This window comes from Nerophis ophidion, linkage group LG01, assembly GCF_033978795.1.
Source record: "Nerophis ophidion isolate RoL-2023_Sa linkage group LG01, RoL_Noph_v1.0, whole genome shotgun sequence".
Lineage (NCBI taxonomy): Eukaryota > Metazoa > Chordata > Actinopteri > Syngnathiformes > Syngnathidae > Nerophis > Nerophis ophidion.
In genome coordinates, this window is record NC_084611.1 from 11,805,544 (window position 1) to 11,825,678 (window position 20,135).

At 42.3% G+C, this 20,135-nt stretch overlaps 1 protein-coding gene across 1 annotated transcript in view; it reads left to right on the forward strand.

Moving 5' to 3' along the window:
• dapk1 (death-associated protein kinase 1) overlaps positions 1-20,135 on the forward strand; it is a 233,826-nt gene that overhangs the window by 61,501 nt on the left and 152,190 nt on the right. The window contains exon 3 of the mRNA XM_061896021.1: positions 11,352-11,573. Coding sequence (XP_061752005.1) covers positions 11,352-11,573 — 222 coding nt within the window. The remainder of the gene's footprint in view (positions 1-11,351; positions 11,574-20,135) is intronic.

Genomic DNA, 20,135 nt, shown 5'->3' on the forward strand with positions numbered 1-20,135 from the left:
TTGACCGGCGATGCTAAGACAGACATGGCACAGAGATGTATGGATAACCTGCAGATGCATTTGCAACGATTAAGTCAACGAAATCACAATCCAATCCAATCCAATCCACTTTATTTATATAGCACATTTAAAACAACAACAACGTTTCCAAAGTGCTGCACAGCCATGTTAAAAACAATATTATGCTCCACCAATGACTGAACAAAACAAAAAATGAATAAAAACAAAACCAATAAAAACAATATAAAAACAAATATGATTAAAAACTATTTTAAAGGGTAAAATCAATCAACAAAACTCACAATGGTGAGTTTTGTTGATGTTGTTGACTTATGTGCTAATCATACATATTTGGTCACATATTTGGTCGCAGCATGACTACCAGCTAATCGATGCTAACATGCTACGCTAATCGATGCTAACATGCTATTTACGCTAGCTGTATGTACATTTGAAACTAGATACCCACATTTAATGCGAAACAAACACTTACCAATCGATGGATTTAAGTTGCTCCAGCGTAACAAGATGCGAAAGTCCTGATCGTTTGGTCCGCACATTTTACCGGCGATGCTATTAAGGCAGCCATGCTATGGGCCACTTCATTAGGTACACCCATGCTATGGCCGAATAGCGTCAATAGCTATTCGCTCAATAGCTTCAATTTCTTCTTTAATTTCGTTTTCGCTATCTGCCTCCATACTCCGACCATCTGTTTCAATACATGCGTAATCTGTTGAATCGCTTAAGCCGCTGAAATCCGAGTCTGAATCCGAGCTAATGTCGCTATATCTTGCTGTCGTAGCCGCCATGTTGTTTGTATTGGCAGCCCTGTATGACGTCACAGGGAAATGGACAGTCGCGTCGCAAATATGGAAAATCAAGAACTTTTAAGCTTTTTTTAGGGATATTCCGGGAGGTGTAAAATTTTAAAAAAAACTTTGAAAAATAAAACAGGCCACTGGGAACTGATTTTTATTGTTTTTAACCCTTTTGAATTTGTGATAATGTTCCCCTTTAAGATGGGAGGAGTATATTTAAATCTACAATTCACCAACTCGAGAATTTCATATATATATATATATATATATATATATATATATATATATACATATATGTATGTGGGGGAAAAATCACAAGATTACTTCATCTCTACAGAACTGTTTCATGAGGGGCCCCATTTTTATGACTTAATAGGATCCCAAGGTTGGAGTGTTGGTGCATGCAAAACAGCAGCAGGCGGCTGTGGCCTGCGGGCCGGTTCTAATACTAATCAAATATCAACCCGGGGGCCATAGATCATATATGGGCCTTGACTTTGACACATAGGCGTTAACATGTGTCACATACCAAACTATATGACGATGGTAAATGGCTGCAAAATTAACTCAAAAAGTTAGCATGCTAATGTTAGCATGCAATGTATGTTTAATATACCATAAGATTTTCTGTTTACTGGGGCGGTTTAGCTCGGTTGGTAGAGTGGCCGTGCCAGCAACTTGAGGGTTGCTGGTTCGATTCCCGCTTCTGCCAACCTAGTCACTCCCGCTGTGTCCTTGGGCAAGACACTTTACCCACCTGCTCCCAGTGCCACCCACACTGGTTTGAATGTACTTAGATATTGGGTTTCACTATGTAAAGCGCTTTGAGTCACTAGAGAAAAAGTGCTATATAAATGTAATTCACTTCACTGTTAAAATAAAGCCAATTATGACATTTTTGTGGTCCCCTTTAAAAAAAAGTATTGAAATACATTTTCATACCAGGACCGGTACCAAAATATTGGTATCAAGGGAATCCTAGCATGTATATCGTATTTTCCAGACAATAGGGCGCACCGGATTTTAAGGTGCACTGCTGATAAGCGGTTCTCGTCAGGTCTGTTTTTCATACAAAAGGCACACCTTATTATAGGGCGCATTAAAGGGTCATATTTATTCATTTTTTTCTAAATGTAAAACACCAGCGTGTGTAGCGTGCAAGGACGGGAGTGAAGGAAGTGTCAAAAGATGGAGCTAACTGTTTTAATGACATTCAAACTTTGCTTGAACCAATAACGGAGCAGCATTTCCTCATCCGTGGCTCACTACTGCAATAACAACGCCGGAAATGTGTCCCTTGAAAAACCCCTCATGAAACAGTTCTGTAGAGAAAGTAGTCTTGTGATTTTTCCCACACATACATATTGCGCTCTACCACGGTATTGAGCACTATTTTCTGGATAATCCAATCAAGACACATATGTATATGTATATATATATATATATATATATATATATATATATATATATATATATATATATATATATATATATATATATATATATATATATATAAAATACTTGACTTTCAGTGAATTCTAGCTATATATATTTATTTTATTATATATATAAATAAAATAAATAGTTGAATTTCAGACGGCACCTATCAAATACACAGTAATAAAAACACAGTTGTTTTACTAACTGTACTGTGCTTGCTGGTTACTAAAAAAAACAACAACACTTACCTTTCACTATTTAATTAACCTTTGTTCTTCCATTTGCGTACTGGCGCGAGTCACTTTTCCGTCAGGTGCGCAACACCACATAAATCGTTGGCCAATCAAAAAGCAACCCCATAACGCTATAGCCAACATTCACCAGGAGATGGCGACAGACAACATAGAATCACTCTATTACAGACCGAGTCGCCATGGCTGTGACTTCCTCGTTCTTCTGCTTCGTCTCCTTGTGTGTGCAGTTTTTTTATTAAAATCCGTAGATGTTGTAACGTTATTGGGCAGGCAAGCTGTTTATATAGTGGGAAAGCGGACATGAAAACAGGCTGTACCCACTCAGGTCCGCATGGAGCTGGAGGAGGCGTGGGCTCCAGCTCCGCTGAATTTCGGGAGAACATTTTTTTCCGGGAGGTTTTCGGGAGAGGCGCTGAATTTCGGGAGTCTCCCGGAAAATCCGGGAGGGTTGGCAAGTATGGTAGTTGGCAATGTCCCTTTGTAAAGAAACGCTACACCCATGAATTGTGTTCACACAACTTTTGAGACCAATTTACATATGCTAGCATGTTCTCACTTTCAGTTTTTAGATATGTGGAGATAAAACCCCTTGGAGGGAATCATAGAGTACCTTATTTTCCTTTTATTTCCCCTCAAAACTGGATATTATGCCTTTATAACCCGGTGCGCCTCATGTACTGAGTAATTCTCTTTTTGCTTACCGACCTCGAAGCTATTTTTTTAGTACATGGTGAAATGATAAGTGTGACCAGTAGATGGCAGTCACACATAATAAATCCATGTAGTCTGCAATATGACTCAAGTAAACAACACCAACATTTGATATGTTCCAATGAAAATATAGAAAACTACACACGGCTATCAAAATGTTTTTTAGTACGACTTTGGTAAGCTACTGCTTGATGGATTGTACTGTGCTTCAACATACGAGAAATATTTTGGTGTGTGTATAAGGTAAGACATATTATCTGGTGTTTAGTTTTGCAGTATTATGCAAAACCAACTTTTCTTACCTTCTGGTACCTGCTGATGTGAATTGGGGATCTGCATAAATCCTAAAAAATTGCGCGCGTCCGCCTTTGTAGTCCATAGTCTTTCTTTTTCTTTTTCTTCTTGTTATTGGATGTTTATCCCCCGCTGTTGCCATTTCTAATATAAAGTACTGTAAAATTCTTACTTATATTTGTCAGTAAACTCGCCATGAAAGCGCTAAAACATACCGGTGTAGTGAGTTTACGTTATTCACCCGAGGAACTTTAGTTATTGGAGAGTTCCGGTTGGACGGTTTTTCACAGGATCAATCAATCAATCAATGTTTATTTATATAGCCCTAAATCCCAAATGTCTCAAAGGACTGTACAAACCGTTACGATTACGACATCCTCGGAAGAACCCACAAAAGGGCAAGGAAAACTCACACCCAGTGGGCAGGGAGAATTCACATCCAGTGGGACGCCAGTGACAATGCTGACTATGAGAAACCTTGGAGAGGACCTCAGAAGTGGGCAACCCCCCCCCCCCCCCTCTAGGGGGCCGAAAGCAATGGATGTCTAACATGATACTGTGAAAGTTCAATCCATAGTGGCTCCAACACAGCTGCGAGAGTTCAGTTCAAGCGGATCCAAGACAGCAGCGAGAGTCCCGTCCACAGGAAACCATCTCAAGCGGAGGCGGATCAGCAGCGTAGAGATGTCCCCAACCGATACAGGCGAGCGGTCCATCCTGGGTCCCGACGAGCAGTCCATCCTGGGTCTCGACTCTGGACAGCCAGTACTTCATCCATGGTCATCGGACCGGACCCCCTCCACAAAAGGGGGTGGGGGGGGGGGGGGACATAGGAGAAGAAGAAAAAAGCGGCAGATCAACTGGTCTAAAAAGGAGGTCTATTTAAAGGCTAGAGTATACAGATGAGTTTTAAGGTGAGACTTAAATGCTTCTACTGAGGTAGCATCTCGAACTGTTACCGGGAGGGCATTCCAGAGTACTGGAGCCCGAACGGAAAACGCTCTATAGCCCGCAGACTTTTTTGGGGGATACATTTACGGCGTTGTTGTTGTTTCCGGATTTTATCGGTTTAAATAAAGTCTGAATGTCCTTAAAACAGTTAGCTCCATCTTTTGACACTTCTTCCACGCCCATCCTTGCACGCTACACCGCTACAATAAAGATGACGGGGAGAAGATCCTGTTGAAGGTGAGCCAGGTAAAAAAGTCCGCCCACAAATGCGCATCCTGAAGCGACTGTCAGAAACCGGCTTGAAGATGATCTGTAAAACATATATGTATGTATATATATATACATATATATATGTATATATAGGTGTGGGAAAAATCACAAGACTACTTCATCTCTACAGAAGTGTTTCATGAGGGGTTCCCTCAATCATCAGGAGATTTTAATGAAAGCATTCACATACAATGGTTTATATAAGGCCCAGAGTGGGTGGGTACAGGCAGGCGTAGGGTGTGGTGATTGGCTCATGTGTTACCTAGGAGGTGTTTCCGTCTGTGGCGGCATGTTGAAATGATTTCACTGCGCTTGTTGAGGGATGATAGATCTGGATGATATATAATAAACAGTTTCTCTTTTAAGCATAGGTTGCATCTTTTATTACCACTGTTGTAAGGTGTGCTGGATGCAAGAATTTGCCATGTTATCGAATATTCAACATTATTGTCTTTGAGGTTCCAAATGTGTTTGCTGAGTTCTGTAGAATTCCGCAAAGTCTGGTTTCTAAAGGAGGCGTTGTGATTATTCCATCTTGTTTTGAACGCTCCTTCGGTTAATCCTACGTACGTGTCGGATGTGTTAATGTCCTTGCGTGTTACCTTTGCTTGGTAAACGACTGATGTCTGTAAGCACCCTCCGTTTAGAGGGCAATCAAGTTTCTTGCGACAGTTACATTCCTTATTGGTTTCAGCGTCGTTTAGTCTGGGGGTAGGCAGTCCTTTTGCAATTGCTTTGTTGTGGTTTGAAATGATTTGTTGTATGTTATTCATACAGCTGAAGCTCAATTTAATGTTGTTCTTGTTGAATATTTTTCTTAGGGTGTTTCCTTTGGGGAAGTGTTTGTCGATCAGAGTGAGGAACTTGCGGCCGATGTTGGTTGAGACGTTTTTGCTGAATGGCGGATTGTACCAGATGATGTTGTTTTGTTTTCTGCTCTTTTTTGGTTGGTTTCCTGGCCTGGGTTCGTAGGTGAGGGTGAAGTTGTATCCGCTTTCATCAAGTGCTTTCTGGTACGGGGGGGTTGCTTGGTCGAATTCAGCTTTGCTAGATGACAACAGTGGTAATAAAAGATGCAACCTATGCTTAAAAGAGAAACTGTTTATTATATATCATCCAGATCTATCATCCCTCAACAAGCACAGTGAAATCATTTCAACATGCCGCCACAGACGGAAACACCTCCTAGGTAACACATGAGCCAATCACCACACCCTACGCCTGCCTGTACCCACCCACTCTGGGCCTTATATAAACCATTGTATGTGAATGCTTCCATTAAAATCTCCTGATGATTGAGGGAACCCCTCATGAAACAGTTCTGTAGAGATGAAGTAGTCTTGTGATTTTTCCCACACCTACATATTGCGCTCTACCACGGTATCGAGCACTATTCTCTGGATAATCCAATCAAAACATATATGTGTATATATATATATGTATGTATGCATAGATAGATATACCGGCCTCCAGAAACATTTTTCTCTCCAAATGTGGCTCCCAGGTTTAAATAATTGCCCAGGCCTGATTCACACCATTAGAGCCGTTCATAATATGACGTTCCATGCAAAACTGCTTGTACTCGACTGCATGGCGCTAGCGTCCACATTCCTTCAAGAAACCGTTGAGGAAGGGCTGTTGACACCCTGCTCATCTACACCTCACGGAGGCCCTGGCAGCCGCGAAGCACACGTCGGGCAAACGCCCACACGGCCGAGAAGAGGGAGGCAAATTTAACACGGGGGGGAAAAAAACAAGTGCGAGTACAAGATTCTCCTAAGCTATATTTTTTAAAAATATGCAAATATCTTCCACTACCCCTCTTGCCTTGGCAATAAAGCCCTGCGCTATTATCTCCCTCCCACAGACGAGAGAGAGAGTCGTCAGCTAGTAATTGAGTAATCGAACCTCTGTTCATCCCGTTAACGACTTCCCCGAGGACCAATTGTGTGACTGATGAACTGACCCGTCTGATGCGGGTGTTGCTGTTTTCTGCAAAAACAAGGTGAAATGGCCATTTCTGTCTCAATAAGCTTTTGCTACCAAGATAGCAATTTAAGTGTGTTGCTTAAGTACGCACAGCTGTTTGCATGTTCCACACTGACATAATCACCCATGGTGACAGGGCGTGGCTGCTATTGTCGGGGGGGGGGTGGATGGACGCTACAACTGTACAGGAGGCGCTCTTTTCAATGGTTTGTACGTGGAATGCATCTTTAAAAGGAGAGGAAGATCCAAACATTGAGTTGAAAGCGCCGCACTATCGTTTGTTTACAACAGGGGTGCCCACACTTTTTCTGCAGGCGAGCTACTTTTCAATTGACCAACTCGAGGGGGATCTACCTCATTTATATATATCATTTATATTTATTTATTTATGAAAGAGACGTTTTTGTAAACAAGTTAAATGTGTTTAATGATAATACAAGCATGTGTAACACATATAGATGTCTTTCTTTCACGAAGACAAGAATATAAGTTGGTGTATTACCTGATTCTGATGACTTGCATTGATTGGAATCAGACAGTAATGATGATGACGCCCACATTTTCAAATGGAGGAGAAAAAAAAGTTGTCCTTTCTGTACAATACCACATGAAAGTGGTTGGTTTTTGGCATCTAATTCATCCAGCTTCCACACACTTTACAAGAAAAACATTGGCGGCAAATTCCGTAGCTTGCTTGATTGACATTCACGGCACCCGAGGGTCTTGTGAGATGACGCTGGCTGCTGCCAGTTCATTATTATGAAAAAATGACAGAGAGGAAGGCGAGAAACACTTTTTATTTCAACAGACTTTCGTCAAAACTCTAAAGGCCGACTGCACATTTCCTATCTTCACAATAAAAGCCCTGCTTCATGCTGCCTGCGCTAACAAAATAAGAGTCTCGGAAAGCTGGCGTGCACAAGTGATGTGCACGCTAGCTTTCTGAGGGATCGCTTGTGCACGCCAGTTTTCCGAGACTCTGTATTTAGTTAGCGCAGGCAGCATGAAGCAGGGCTTTTATTGTGAAGATAGGAAATGTGCAGTCGGCCTTTAGAGTTTTGACGGAAGGTACGGCGCGAGAGTCTGTTGAAATAAAAAGTGTTTCTCGCCTTCCTCTCGGTCATATTTTAATAATAATGATCTTGCAGCAGCCAGCGTCATCTCACAAGACCCTCCGGTACCGTGAATGTCATTTAAGTGACGTCTTGGTGAAGATTGATGATCACTCATTTTTAGGTCTATTTTTTTTAAAAGCCTGGCTGGAGATCGACTGACACACCCCCCGCGGTCGACTGGTAGCTCGCGATCGACGTAATGGGCACCCCTGGTTTACAACATACGGTGTTTCGCCTAGAACATTTGTCAGTTAAGGTGGTGTCTCTCCAGGGAGAAGGGGGCGCCGCCCGGGACAGGCGGACGGACGGGGTAGGGCTTGGATGGGTGTAAGGAACAGTGTAAATTGGCCTGTCGCCACCATCACGTCTCCATCTCACCACAGCCTGGGGTGGGCAATAGATTACAAACTGTGGTGAAGTAGGCCGGCTTCGTCGCGTGAAGAAGCCGACAATTTTTGGTTGTGTTTACCGCTTCGTATGCTGAGTGGAAATATACGATATATATCTGTATTTTTTTCCATAAATTAAAAACAAAACACTGCTTCACGGTGGCAGAGGGGTTAGTGCATCTGCCTCACAATACGAAGGTCCTGCAGTCCTGGGTTCAAATCCAGGCTCGGGATCTTTCTGTGTGGAGTTTGCAAGTTCTCCCCGTGAATGCGTGGGTTCCCTCCGGGTACTCCGGCTTCCTCCCACTTCCAAAGACATGCACCTGGGGATAGGTTGGTTGGCAACACTAAATTGGCCCTAGTGTGTGAATGTGAGTGTGAATGTTGTCTGTCTATCTGTGTTGGCCCTGTGATGAGGTGGCGACTTGTCCAGGGTGTACCCCGCCTTCCGCCCGATTGTAGCTGAGATAGGGGCCAGCGCCCCCCGCGACACCGAAAGGGAATAAGCGGTAGAAAATGGATGGATGGAAAAACAAAACACAAAACAGTCCGAGTTACCTGAGATACTATTTATGTCATTATTTTGACTTAGAAAATATTGACTTACTGAGACAAAATAATGACTGCCGTATTTCTTTGTGCGCGAATTAATTTAAAACCTCTTCTCACTCCTGCGCTTACCAAAGGCATGCGGTAAAAGTAAGCATGCGCTAATTATTTTAACGCCTCTTCTCACTCCGGCACTTACCAAAGGCATGCAGTAAAAATTTGAGTGTGATGTAAGCTTGGATCTTAAATCCTACTGAATAGCTCTTAATATTCTTCCCTTTATGCGATTTTAAATTACCGGTATTGAAATCAGCCTCCTCCATGTTGAAAATGATGACAGGGGAAGTGTCACTTGTGACGTCACGAGTTTGACCAGGCGGTAATACTAAGTATGCACTAATTATTTTGCGAAGCGAGTTTGACCCGGCAGTAATTCAAGGCAGGCGCAGACTATATGCGGCAATTCAAGGAAATACGGTAAGTCAAATTAATGACTTACTGTAAATAAGCGTTTGCAATAAGCCTTTGAAAAATAGTTAAAAGTGGGGCCACATGCTGAAATATGCTCAATTCATCATGCTTAATTTACAGGACGAAAAAAAATTAAAAATTTAAATTTGTTTTTTTGAAGACTTTAGGCGGTGGCTCTTTGTTGTTAAGGCGGCCGCCTTAACAACAAAGGACTCCGGCAAACCCTGACATATGTAACACACCAACAGCTAAGTGGAGACATTTTAAAGCGCATGCAAATGCAGCGCGTGTACTTGCGCAAGGTTGGACAGATAGTTAACATCTAAATGTTAAAAAAAAGAAAATGTTCAAATGGGTTATACTTGTATTGTGCTTTTCTACCTTCAAGGCATACTTGTCTACCTTCAGATATCCGAATTTGGGAGATGGGCGTATATATTTTCAAGTATTTCTCATATATATATATATATATATATATATATATATATATATATATATATACACACATAGTGGGGCAAAAAAATATTTAGTTAGCCACCGATTGTGCAAGTTCTCCCACTTAAAATGATGACAGAGTTCTGTAATGTTCATCATAGGTACACTTCAACTGTGAGGGACACAATGTGAAAAAAAAATCCAGGAATTCACATTGTTGGAATTTTAAAGAATTTATTTGCAAATCATGGTGGAAAATAAGTATTTGGTCAACCATTCAAAAGGAGGTTTTGGCTCAAAATCTCACGATACATGGCCCCATTCATTCTTTCCTTAACACGGATCAATCGTCCTGTCCCCTTGGCAGAAAAACAGCCCCAAAGCATGATGTTTCCACCCCCATGCTTCACAGTAGGTATGGTGTTCTTGGGATGCAACTCAGTATTCTTCTTCCTCCAAACAGGACGAGTTGAGTTGATACCAAAAAGTTCTATTTTGCTTTCATCTGACCACATGACATTCTCCCAATCCTCTGCTGTATCATCCATGTATCCATTTTGGTATAAACTCAACTTGTCGTGTTTGGAGGAAGAAGAATACTGACTACAGTAACTACAGTTGGTCGCTACATCTGTAAGTGCAAGTTAAAACTCTACTATGCAAAGCGGACGCCACTTATCAACAACACCCAGAAATGCTTACGGCTTCAATGGGCCAGAGCTCATCTAAGATGGACTGATCCAAAGTGCTCTATGGTCTGACGAGTCCACATTTCAAATTGTTTTTGGAAACTGTGGACAAAGAGGAAACGAACCATCCGGACTGTTAAAGGTGCAAAGTTCAAAAGCCAGCATCTGTGATGGTATGGGGGTGCATTAGTGCCCAAGGCATGGGTAACTTACACATCTGTGAAGGCACCATTAATGCTGAAAGGTACATACAGGTTTTGGGACAACATATGTTGTCATCCAAACAACGTTATCATGGACGCCCCTGCTTATTTCAGCAAAACAATGCCAAGCCACATGTTATAACAGCGTGGCTTTGTAGTAAAAGAGTGCGGGTACTTTCCTGGCCCGCCTGCAGTCCAGACATGTCTCCCATCTAAAATGTGTGGCGCATTTTGAAGCGTAAAATACGACTGAAGCTCATCATAAAACAAGAATGGCAAAGAATTCCACTTTCAAAGCTTCAACAATTAGTTTCCTCAGTTCCCAAACCTTTATTGAGTGTTGTTAAAAGAAAAGGTGATGTAACACTGTGGTGAACATGCCCTTTCCCAACTACTTTGGCACGTGTTGCAGCCATGAAATTCTAAGTTAATTATTATTTGCAAAAAAAAATAAAGTTTATGAGTTTGAACATCAAATATCTTGTCTTTGTAGTGCATTCAACCGAATATGGGTTGAAAAGGATTTGCAAATCATTGTATTCCGTTTATATTTACATCTAACACAATTTCCCAACTAATATGGAAATGGGTTTGTGTATATATATATATGTATATAATATACTTCTACTGCCACATTCTTGTCAGAGCCCACGCTGCTGATTGCACGTACGACCCCCTGGATGATGCCTTCTTCCCGATGGTTGACTTTCATGTGGTCATCTTTTCCGCGCCCGACTCACAACGCCCTCCTCTCTCTCTCTCGTCCACAGCGGCCAGTTTGCGGTGGTCCGACGCTGCCGCCACCGGACCACGGCCGCCGAGTACGCCGCCAAGTTCATCAAGAAGCGGCGCAGCAAGTCGAGCCGCCGGGGGGTGACGAGGGAAGACATCGAGCGCGAGGTGGACATCCTGAAGGAGATCCAGCACCCCAACATCATCACGCTCCACGAGGTCTTCGAGAACAAGGCCGAGGTCATCCTCATCCTGGAGCTGTGAGTGGCCCCTTTTTACCTTACACCACACAAATTAAGGCCACATGCGGACCGTTGAGCTTTTAAATCTGGCCCGCCGGACATTCCCAAATAATTTTTTTTTAGATCTTTAAAATGAAAAGTGTAGCTGCCATTATGATGTGCAGATTTCTAACGACCCTAAGTCTTCAACTATACAAAGTATTTCAATGGTTGGTATCTGCACTTATGGATGATATACCAGTTACTATGGTCATGTAATTCGGTGTTTTTCAACCTTTTTTAAGGCAAGGCACATTTTTGTCATAAAAAAAAATCCGGATGTACTTTGTGGACGCCGTAAGTTTTTGCTGTCGTCCAGCATTCTGTCTCTGTTTACTTTGTAGCCAGTTCAGTTTGACTTTTGTTTTGCGTAGCCTTTTCCTTTCCCTTTCGTTCAATTTGGGTTTAAAGGGGAACATTATCACAGTTTCAAAAGGGTTAAAACAATAAAAATCAGTTCCCAGTGGCTTGTTGTATTTTTTTATGTTTTTTTCAAAAATTTACCGGTCACGGAATATCCCTAAATAAAGCTTTAAAGTGCCTTACTTTCGCTATCTTCGAAATCACTGGCCATTTCCCTGTGACGTCACACAGTGCTGCCAATGTAAACAAACAATGGGAATAGCACAGCAAGATATAGCGACATTAGCTCGGATTCAAACTCGGATTTCAGCAGTTTAAGCGATTCAACAGATTACGCATGTATTGAAACAGATGGTTGGAGCATGAAAGTATTGAAGAAGAAACTGAAGCTATTGAGCGAATAGCTATTGACGCTATTCATAGCCATAGCATGGCCGAATAGCTGCATTAGCATCGCCGGTAAAATGTGCGGACCAAACGATCAGGACTTTCGCATCTTGTGACACTGGAGCAACTTAAATCCGTCGATTGGTAAGTGTTTGTTTCGCATTAAATGTGGGTGGAAGGAAACGTAATATAGTTGCAAATGCATCTGCAGGTTATCCACACATCTCTGTGCCATGTCTGCTTTAGCACCGCCGGCAATTAGCATGTTAGCATCGATTAGCGTAGCATGTTAGCATCGATTAGTTGGCAGTCAACATAAAAAAAAACTCACCTTTGTGATTTCGTTGACTATCGTTGCAAATGCTTGCAGCTTATCCATACATCTCTGTGCCATGTCTGCCTTAGCATCGCCGGTAAATAGCATGTTAGCATCGATTAGCGTAGCATGTTAGCATCGATTAGCTGGCAGTCATGCCGCGACCAAATATGTTTGATTAGCACATAAGTCAACAACATCAGCAAAACTCACTTTTGTGATTTCGTTGACTTAATCGTTGCAAATACATCTGCAGGTTATCCATACATCTCTGTGCCATGTCTGTCATCGCCGGTAAAATGTGGAAACACTTTGGTACATTCAATGGGGGTCTGGCGGCAGACACTTTGGCATCTTCAGGCCAGTGGTGCAACTTGAATCCCTCCCTGTTAGTGTTGTTACACCCTCCGACAACACACCGACGAGGCATAATGTCTCCAAGGTTCCAAAAAATAGTCGAAAAAACGGAAAATAACAGAGCTGAGACCCGGTGTTTGTAATGTGTTGAAAATGAAAATGGCGGGTGTGTTACTTCGGCAACGTCACATTCTGACGTCATCGCCTCCAGAGCCATAAACAGAAAGGCGTTTAATTCGCCAAAATTCACCCATTTTGAGTTTGGAAATCGGTTAAAAAAATAGATGGTCTTTTTTCTGCAACATCAAGGTATATATTGACGCTTACATAGGTTTGGTGATAATGTTCCCCTTTAAGCATTATATACCTTTTTTACCTGCACCCTGTCTCCCGCTGTGGTCTGCATATCGGGATTGCTTGATTGATCGAGACTTTTATTTATAGATTGCACGGTGCAGTACATATTCCGTACAATTGACCACTAAATGGTAACACCTGAATAAGTTTTTCAATTTGTTAAAGGGGAACATTATCACCAGACCTATGTAAACGTCAATATATACCTTGATGGTGCAGAAAAAAGACCATATATTTTTTTAACCGATTTCCGAACTCTAAATGGGTGAATTTTGGCGAATTAAACGCCTTTCTGTTTATTGCTCTGGAGGGGATGACGTCAGAATGTGACGTCGCCGAGGTAACACACCCACCATTTTCATTTTCAACACATTACAAACACCGGGTCTCAGCTCTGTTATTTTCCGTTTTTTTTTCTATTTTTTGGAACCTTGGAGACATCATGCCTCGTCGGTGTGTTGTCGGAGGGTGTAACAACACTAACAGGGAGGGATTCAAGTTGCACCACTGGCCCGAAGATGTGAAAGTGTCTGCCGCCAGACCCCCGTTGAATGTACCAGAGTGTCTCCACATTTTACCGGCGATGACAGACATGGCACAGAGATGTATGGATAACCTGCAGATGCATTTGCAATGATAAATTCAACGAAATCACAAAGGTGAGTTTTGTTGATGTTGACTTATTTGCTAATCAGACATATTTGGTCGCGGCGTGACTGCCAGTTAATCGATGCTAACATGCTATGCTAATCAACGCTAACATGCTATTTACCGGCGGTGCTAAAGCAGACATGGCAAAAGATGTATCGATAACCTGCAGATACATTTGTAATGATAAAGTCACAGTAATCACAAAAGTGAGTTTTGTTGATGTTGACTGCCAGCTAATCGATGCTAACATGCTACGCTAATCTATGCTAACATGCTATTTACCGGCGGTGCTAAAGCAGACATGGCACAGAGATGTATGGATAACCTGTAGATGCATTTGCAACTATATTACGTTTCCTTCCACCCACATTTAATGCGAAACAAACACTTACCAATCGACGGATTTATGTTGCTCCAGTGTCACAAGATGCGAAAGTCCTGATCGTTTGGTCCGCACATTTTACCGGCGATGCTAACGCTATGAATAGCGTCAATAGCTATTCGCTCAATAACTTCAGTTTCTTCTTCAATTCTTTCATACTCCAACCATCTGTTTCAATAAATGCGTAACCTGTTGAATCGCTTAAACCGCTGAAATCCGAGTCTGAATGCGAGCTAATGTCGCTATATCTTGCTGTGCTATTCGCCATTGTTTGTTTACATTGGCAGCACTGTGTGACGTCATAGTGGCATCGCAAATAGCGAAAATCAAGCACTTTAAAACTTTTTTTAGGGATATTCGGAGACCGGTAAAATTTAGAAAAAAACTTCCAAAAATACAACATGCCACTGGGAACTGATTTTTTATTGTTTTTAACCCTTTTGAAATTGTGATAATGTCCCCCTTTAAGTGGGGGTCCACGTTCACAACAAACCATTCTTGTCTCACCCGACACATTCTGACAAAGCAATGCTGCCACCTACTGACATGGAGTATTACGTGGTGACCCAGTCGAGCTTTACGCGGCACAGACCCTAAGCAACGGCACTTTATTGGCGGATTATAATTATAGATTTGCAAAAAAATATTATTGGCATAAATTAGGTGAAGTTGCATGATTTCCCACGGCACACCAGACAATATCTCACGGGTGCCGCGGCACAGTGGTTGAAAAACACTGATCTAATTAGTTACTATGGTCATCTAATTCGTTTCTATGGTAATTTAAGTCACAGCAGCTCAGACGAGGCACCAAGCAGTGTGGGTGGGAAGCGGAAGGAGATATTCTTAACAAAGTTCTAAATCTTAGTAATGTATCAGATTGTAGGTGGTTTTATTTTGTAGAAGTGAAGTGAATTATATTTATATAGCGCTTTTCTCTAGTGACTCAAAGCGCTTTACATAGTGAAACCCAATATCTAAGTTACATTTAAACCAGTGTGGGTGGCACTGGGAGCAGGTGGGTAAAGTGTCTTGCCCAAGGACACAACGGCAGTGACTAGGATGGAGGAAGCGGGAATCGAACCTGCAACCCTCAAGTTGCTGGCACGGCCACTCTACCAACCGAGCTATACCCTTTGCGTTCATATTTCACTGTTTGTTGCATTTTTTTTTTGCGTTTCACTTGATTGTAAAATGTGTCGATCAAAAGTGGGCGTGACGCTTATATTTTCTCAATATTCACTGTTGTATCCTTCGTAGAAAAATGTAAAATTCCATTCGGTTTTTAAAGGCGGTCTGTCATAACGTTTTTAGATTAGATTAGATTAGATAGTACTTTATTTATTCCGTCAGGAGAGTTCCTTCAGGAAAATTACAATTTTCAGCACAATCCCATTCAAGATCAGACAAACATTAAAGGGAGACAGAACAGGATCGCTGACGGGTCTGCCGGCCTCCAGCGCCCCTTACAAAAAAAGATGAGATACAGGTAAACAAGGGGGGGAGAAAAAAATAGAAGATTTAAATAAAATAAAAAAAAATCGGTCTTAGCCTGGGCCCTGGAGAGCGGGTGCAGACTGAGGCCAAGGGAAAAAAACAACAACTCATAGCCATAGTACACATCAAAGAACACATAGGACATTAAAGACACATCCAATCAGACATTATTGGGAGGTTTTGTATCAGTGTTCATCAAAATAGACACATTTTTTTCCCTCTAAAAATAATTGCCCTGGCCTGCCTTAGACCCTTGGACCAGTTTCTCTGCGTAAACGGAACCGAGTCAAGTGGTCAGCAGCGGTTCGCCGGTCCACAACACACCAGCGAGGGCATTCATGTTTACATGCTTTCATTTGGCAAACAGGCGCACCTGTTTGACCGCATTCCCGACCGGTGATGTCATCAGGTTAAAAAAAAACAACAACCTTGAAGCGTACAGTCAGGCTATTGTCTCATTAAATAGTAAACATAGTTTTTAAAGCTGCGTGCTTGATTTAAATGAGCAGGTTTTGTGTCACTAAACAATGTTTCAACACAAGAAAGCAACGAGGAGCCTCGCCACACGCTTATCAGTCATCAATGTCAATCAATCATCAATGTTTATTTATATAGCCCCAAATCACAAATGTCTCAAAGGACTGCACAAATCATTACGACTACAACATCCTCGGAAGAACCCACAAAAGGGCAAGGAAAACTCACACCCAGTGGGCAGGGAGAATTCACATTCAGTGGGACGCCAGTGACAATGCTGACTATGAGAAACCTTGGAGAGGACCTCAGATGTGGGCAACCCCCCCCCTCTAGGGGACCGAAAGCAATGGATGTCAAGCGGGTCTAACATGATACTGTGAAAGTTCAATCCATAGTGGCTCCAAGACAGCAGTGAGAGTCCCGTCCACAGGAAACCATCTCAAGCGGATCAGCAGCGTAGAGATGTCCCCAACCGATACAGGCGAGCGGTCCATCCTGGGTCCCGACGAGCGGTCCATCCTGGGTCTCGACTCTGGACAGTCAGTACTTCATCCATGGTCATCGGACCGGACCCCCTCCACAAGGGAGGGGGGGACATAGGAGAAAGAAAAGAAGCGGCAGATCAACTGGTCTAAAAAGGAGGTCTATTTAAAGGCTAGAGTATACAGATGAGTTTTAAGATGAGACTTAAATGCTTCTACTGAGGTAGCATCTCGAACTGTTACCGGGAGGGCATTCCAGAGTACTGGAGCCCGAACGGAAAACGCTCTATAGCCCGCAGACATCATCATCAAACTTAATTAGGACCGCATACTTGGCTCGTTAGGACGCTGGAATCAAATAGTGAGATACACACACACACACAAAAACAAGACATGGTGTCGTTTAAAAAGTTAATCCTAAATTCTTCAGGCAACAGACTCGAGTAGGACCTGGTTGAGGGTTGGTCAGAGTATGCATGGTGCTACTTTTAGCAGCATTAAAGGGGAAAATGATCACCATTTCAAAAGGGTTAAAAACAATCAAAATCAGTTCCCAGCGGCTTGTTTTATTTTTCAAAGTTTTTTTTCAAAATTTTACACCTCCCGGAATATCCCTAAAAAAAGCTTTAAAGGGCCTGACTTTTCGTCCATTTCCCTGTGATGTCATACAGGGCTGCCAACGTAAACAAACAATGGCGGTTACCACAGCAAGATATAGCGACATTAGCTCGGATTCAGACTCGGATTTCAGCGGCTTCAGCGATTCAACCGATTACACATCAATCAATCAATCAATCAATGTTTACTTATATAGCCCTAAATCACTAGTGTCTCAAAGGTCTGCACAAACCACTACAACATCCTCGGTAGGCCCACATAAGGGCAAGGAAAACTCACACCCAGTGGGACCTCGGTGACAATGATGACTATGAGAACCTTGGAGAGGAGGAAAGCAATGGATGTCGAGCGGGTCTAACATGATACTGTGAAAGTTCAATCCATAATGGATCCAACACAGTCGCAAGAGTTCAGTCCAAAGCGGATCCAACACAGCAGCGAGAGTCCCGTTCACAGCGGAGCCAGCAGGAAACCATCCCAAGCGGAGGCGGATCAGCAGCGCAGAGATGTCCCCAGCCGATACACAGGCAAGCAGTACATGGCCACCGGATCGGACCGGACCCCCTCCACAAGGGAGAGTGGGACATAGGAGAAAAAGAAAAGAAACGGCAGATCAACTGGTCTAAAAAGGGAGTCTATTTAAAGGCTTGTATTGATGTATTGATACAGATAGTCAGAGTATGGAGGCAGATAGCGAAAACGAAATTGAAGAAGAAACTGAAGCTATTGAGCGAATAGCTATTGACGCTATTCGGCCATAGCGTGGGTGTACCTAATGAAGTGGCCCATAGCATGGCTGCCTTATTAGCATCGCCGGTAAAATGTGCGGACCAAACGATCAGGACTTTCGCATCTTGTGACACTGGAGCAACTTAAATCCGTCGATTGGTAAGTGTTTGTTTGGCATTAAATGTGGGTATCTAGTTTCAAATGCACATACAGCTAGCGTATGTACATGTGGAAAAGGGGTAGGATTAAATAAGCTTTGCTTCTTCCTACTCCTTTTCGGACATGATGTATTGTGTATTGCGAAATGATGGAATTAACTGATGTATAATGTTGTATGTATGTCATGTTCGAAATAAACTAAGAAAATAAAATAAAAAGAAATAGCATGTTAGCATTAGCATAGCATGTTAGCATCGATTAGCTGGCAGTCATGCCGTGACCAAATATATCTGATTAGCACATAAGTCAACAACATCAACAAAACTCACCTTTGTGATTTTGTTGACTTAATCGTTGCAAATGCATCTGCAGGTTATCCATACATCTCTGTGCCATGTCTGTCTTAGCATCGCCGGTCAAATGTGAAGACACTCTGGCAAATTCAATGGGGGCAGATTTCTTGCCAGTGGTGCAACTTGAATCCCTCCCTGTTAGTGTTGTTACACCCTCCGACAACACACCGACGAGGCATGATGTCTCCAAGGTTCCAAAAAATAGTCGAAAAAACGGAAAATAACAGAGCTGAGACCCGGTGTTTGTAATGTGGAAATGAATATGGCGGGTGTGTTACCTCGGTGACGTCACGTTCTGACGTCATCGCTAAAAGACCGATAAACAGAAAGGCGTTTAATTTGCCAAAATTCACCCATTTAGAGTTTGGAAATCGGTAAAAAAAAATACATGGTCTTTTTTCTGCACCATCAAGGTATATATTGACGCTTACATAGTTTTGGTGATAATGTTCCCCTTTGACACAGGTGGACATAGTGACACTTACGAGAAGAAAGTGGCACTCAGCATCAAGGGTTGGAATTGGGGGTTGAATTACCAAAAATGGTTCCCGGGCGTGGCCACCACTGCCGCCCACTGCTCCCCTCACCTCCAAGGGGGTGATCAAGCGTGATGGGTCAAAATCCGAGAATAATTTCGCCACACCTGGTGTGTGTGTGACAATCATTAACTTTAAAGTATGAGGAAAAGTTGCAAGGTTCACAGATAAAATTGTAATACGTGACAAAAAGTCTGAGGATTAAATCGTAATATGTGACGAAAAGTTTCACGGTTCTGCAAATAAAATTGGAATATATAAGGACATTTTGTAAGGTTCTGAGAATAAAATCATAATACATGGAGAAAAAATTCTGAGTAGAGTTGTCCGATAATATCGGACTGCCGATATTTTCGGCCGATAAATGCCTTAAAATGTAATATCAGAAATTATCGGTATCTGTTTCAAAAAGTAAAATGTATGACTTTTTTTAAAACGCCGCTGTACGGAGTGGTACACGGACATAGGGAGAAGTACAGAGCGCCAATAAACCTTAAAGGTACCGCCTTTGCGTGCTGGCCCAATCACATAATATCTACAGCTTTTGAATGCAAGGCATACTTGGTCAACAGCCATACAGGTCACACTGAGGGTGGCCGTATAAACAACTGTAACACTGTTACAAATATGCGCCACACTGTGAACCCACACCAAACGAGAATGACAGACACTTTTCGGGAGAACATGTGCACCGTAACACAACATACACACAACAGAACAAATACCCAGAAACCCTTGCAGCACTAACTCTTCCGTGACACTACAATATACACCCCCCCACCCCATGCGCCATGTTGGCATTTTTTTTTTTTGCATAACTTGAGTTGATTTATTTTGGAAAACATTGTTGCATTGTTTAATGCATCCAGCAGGGCGT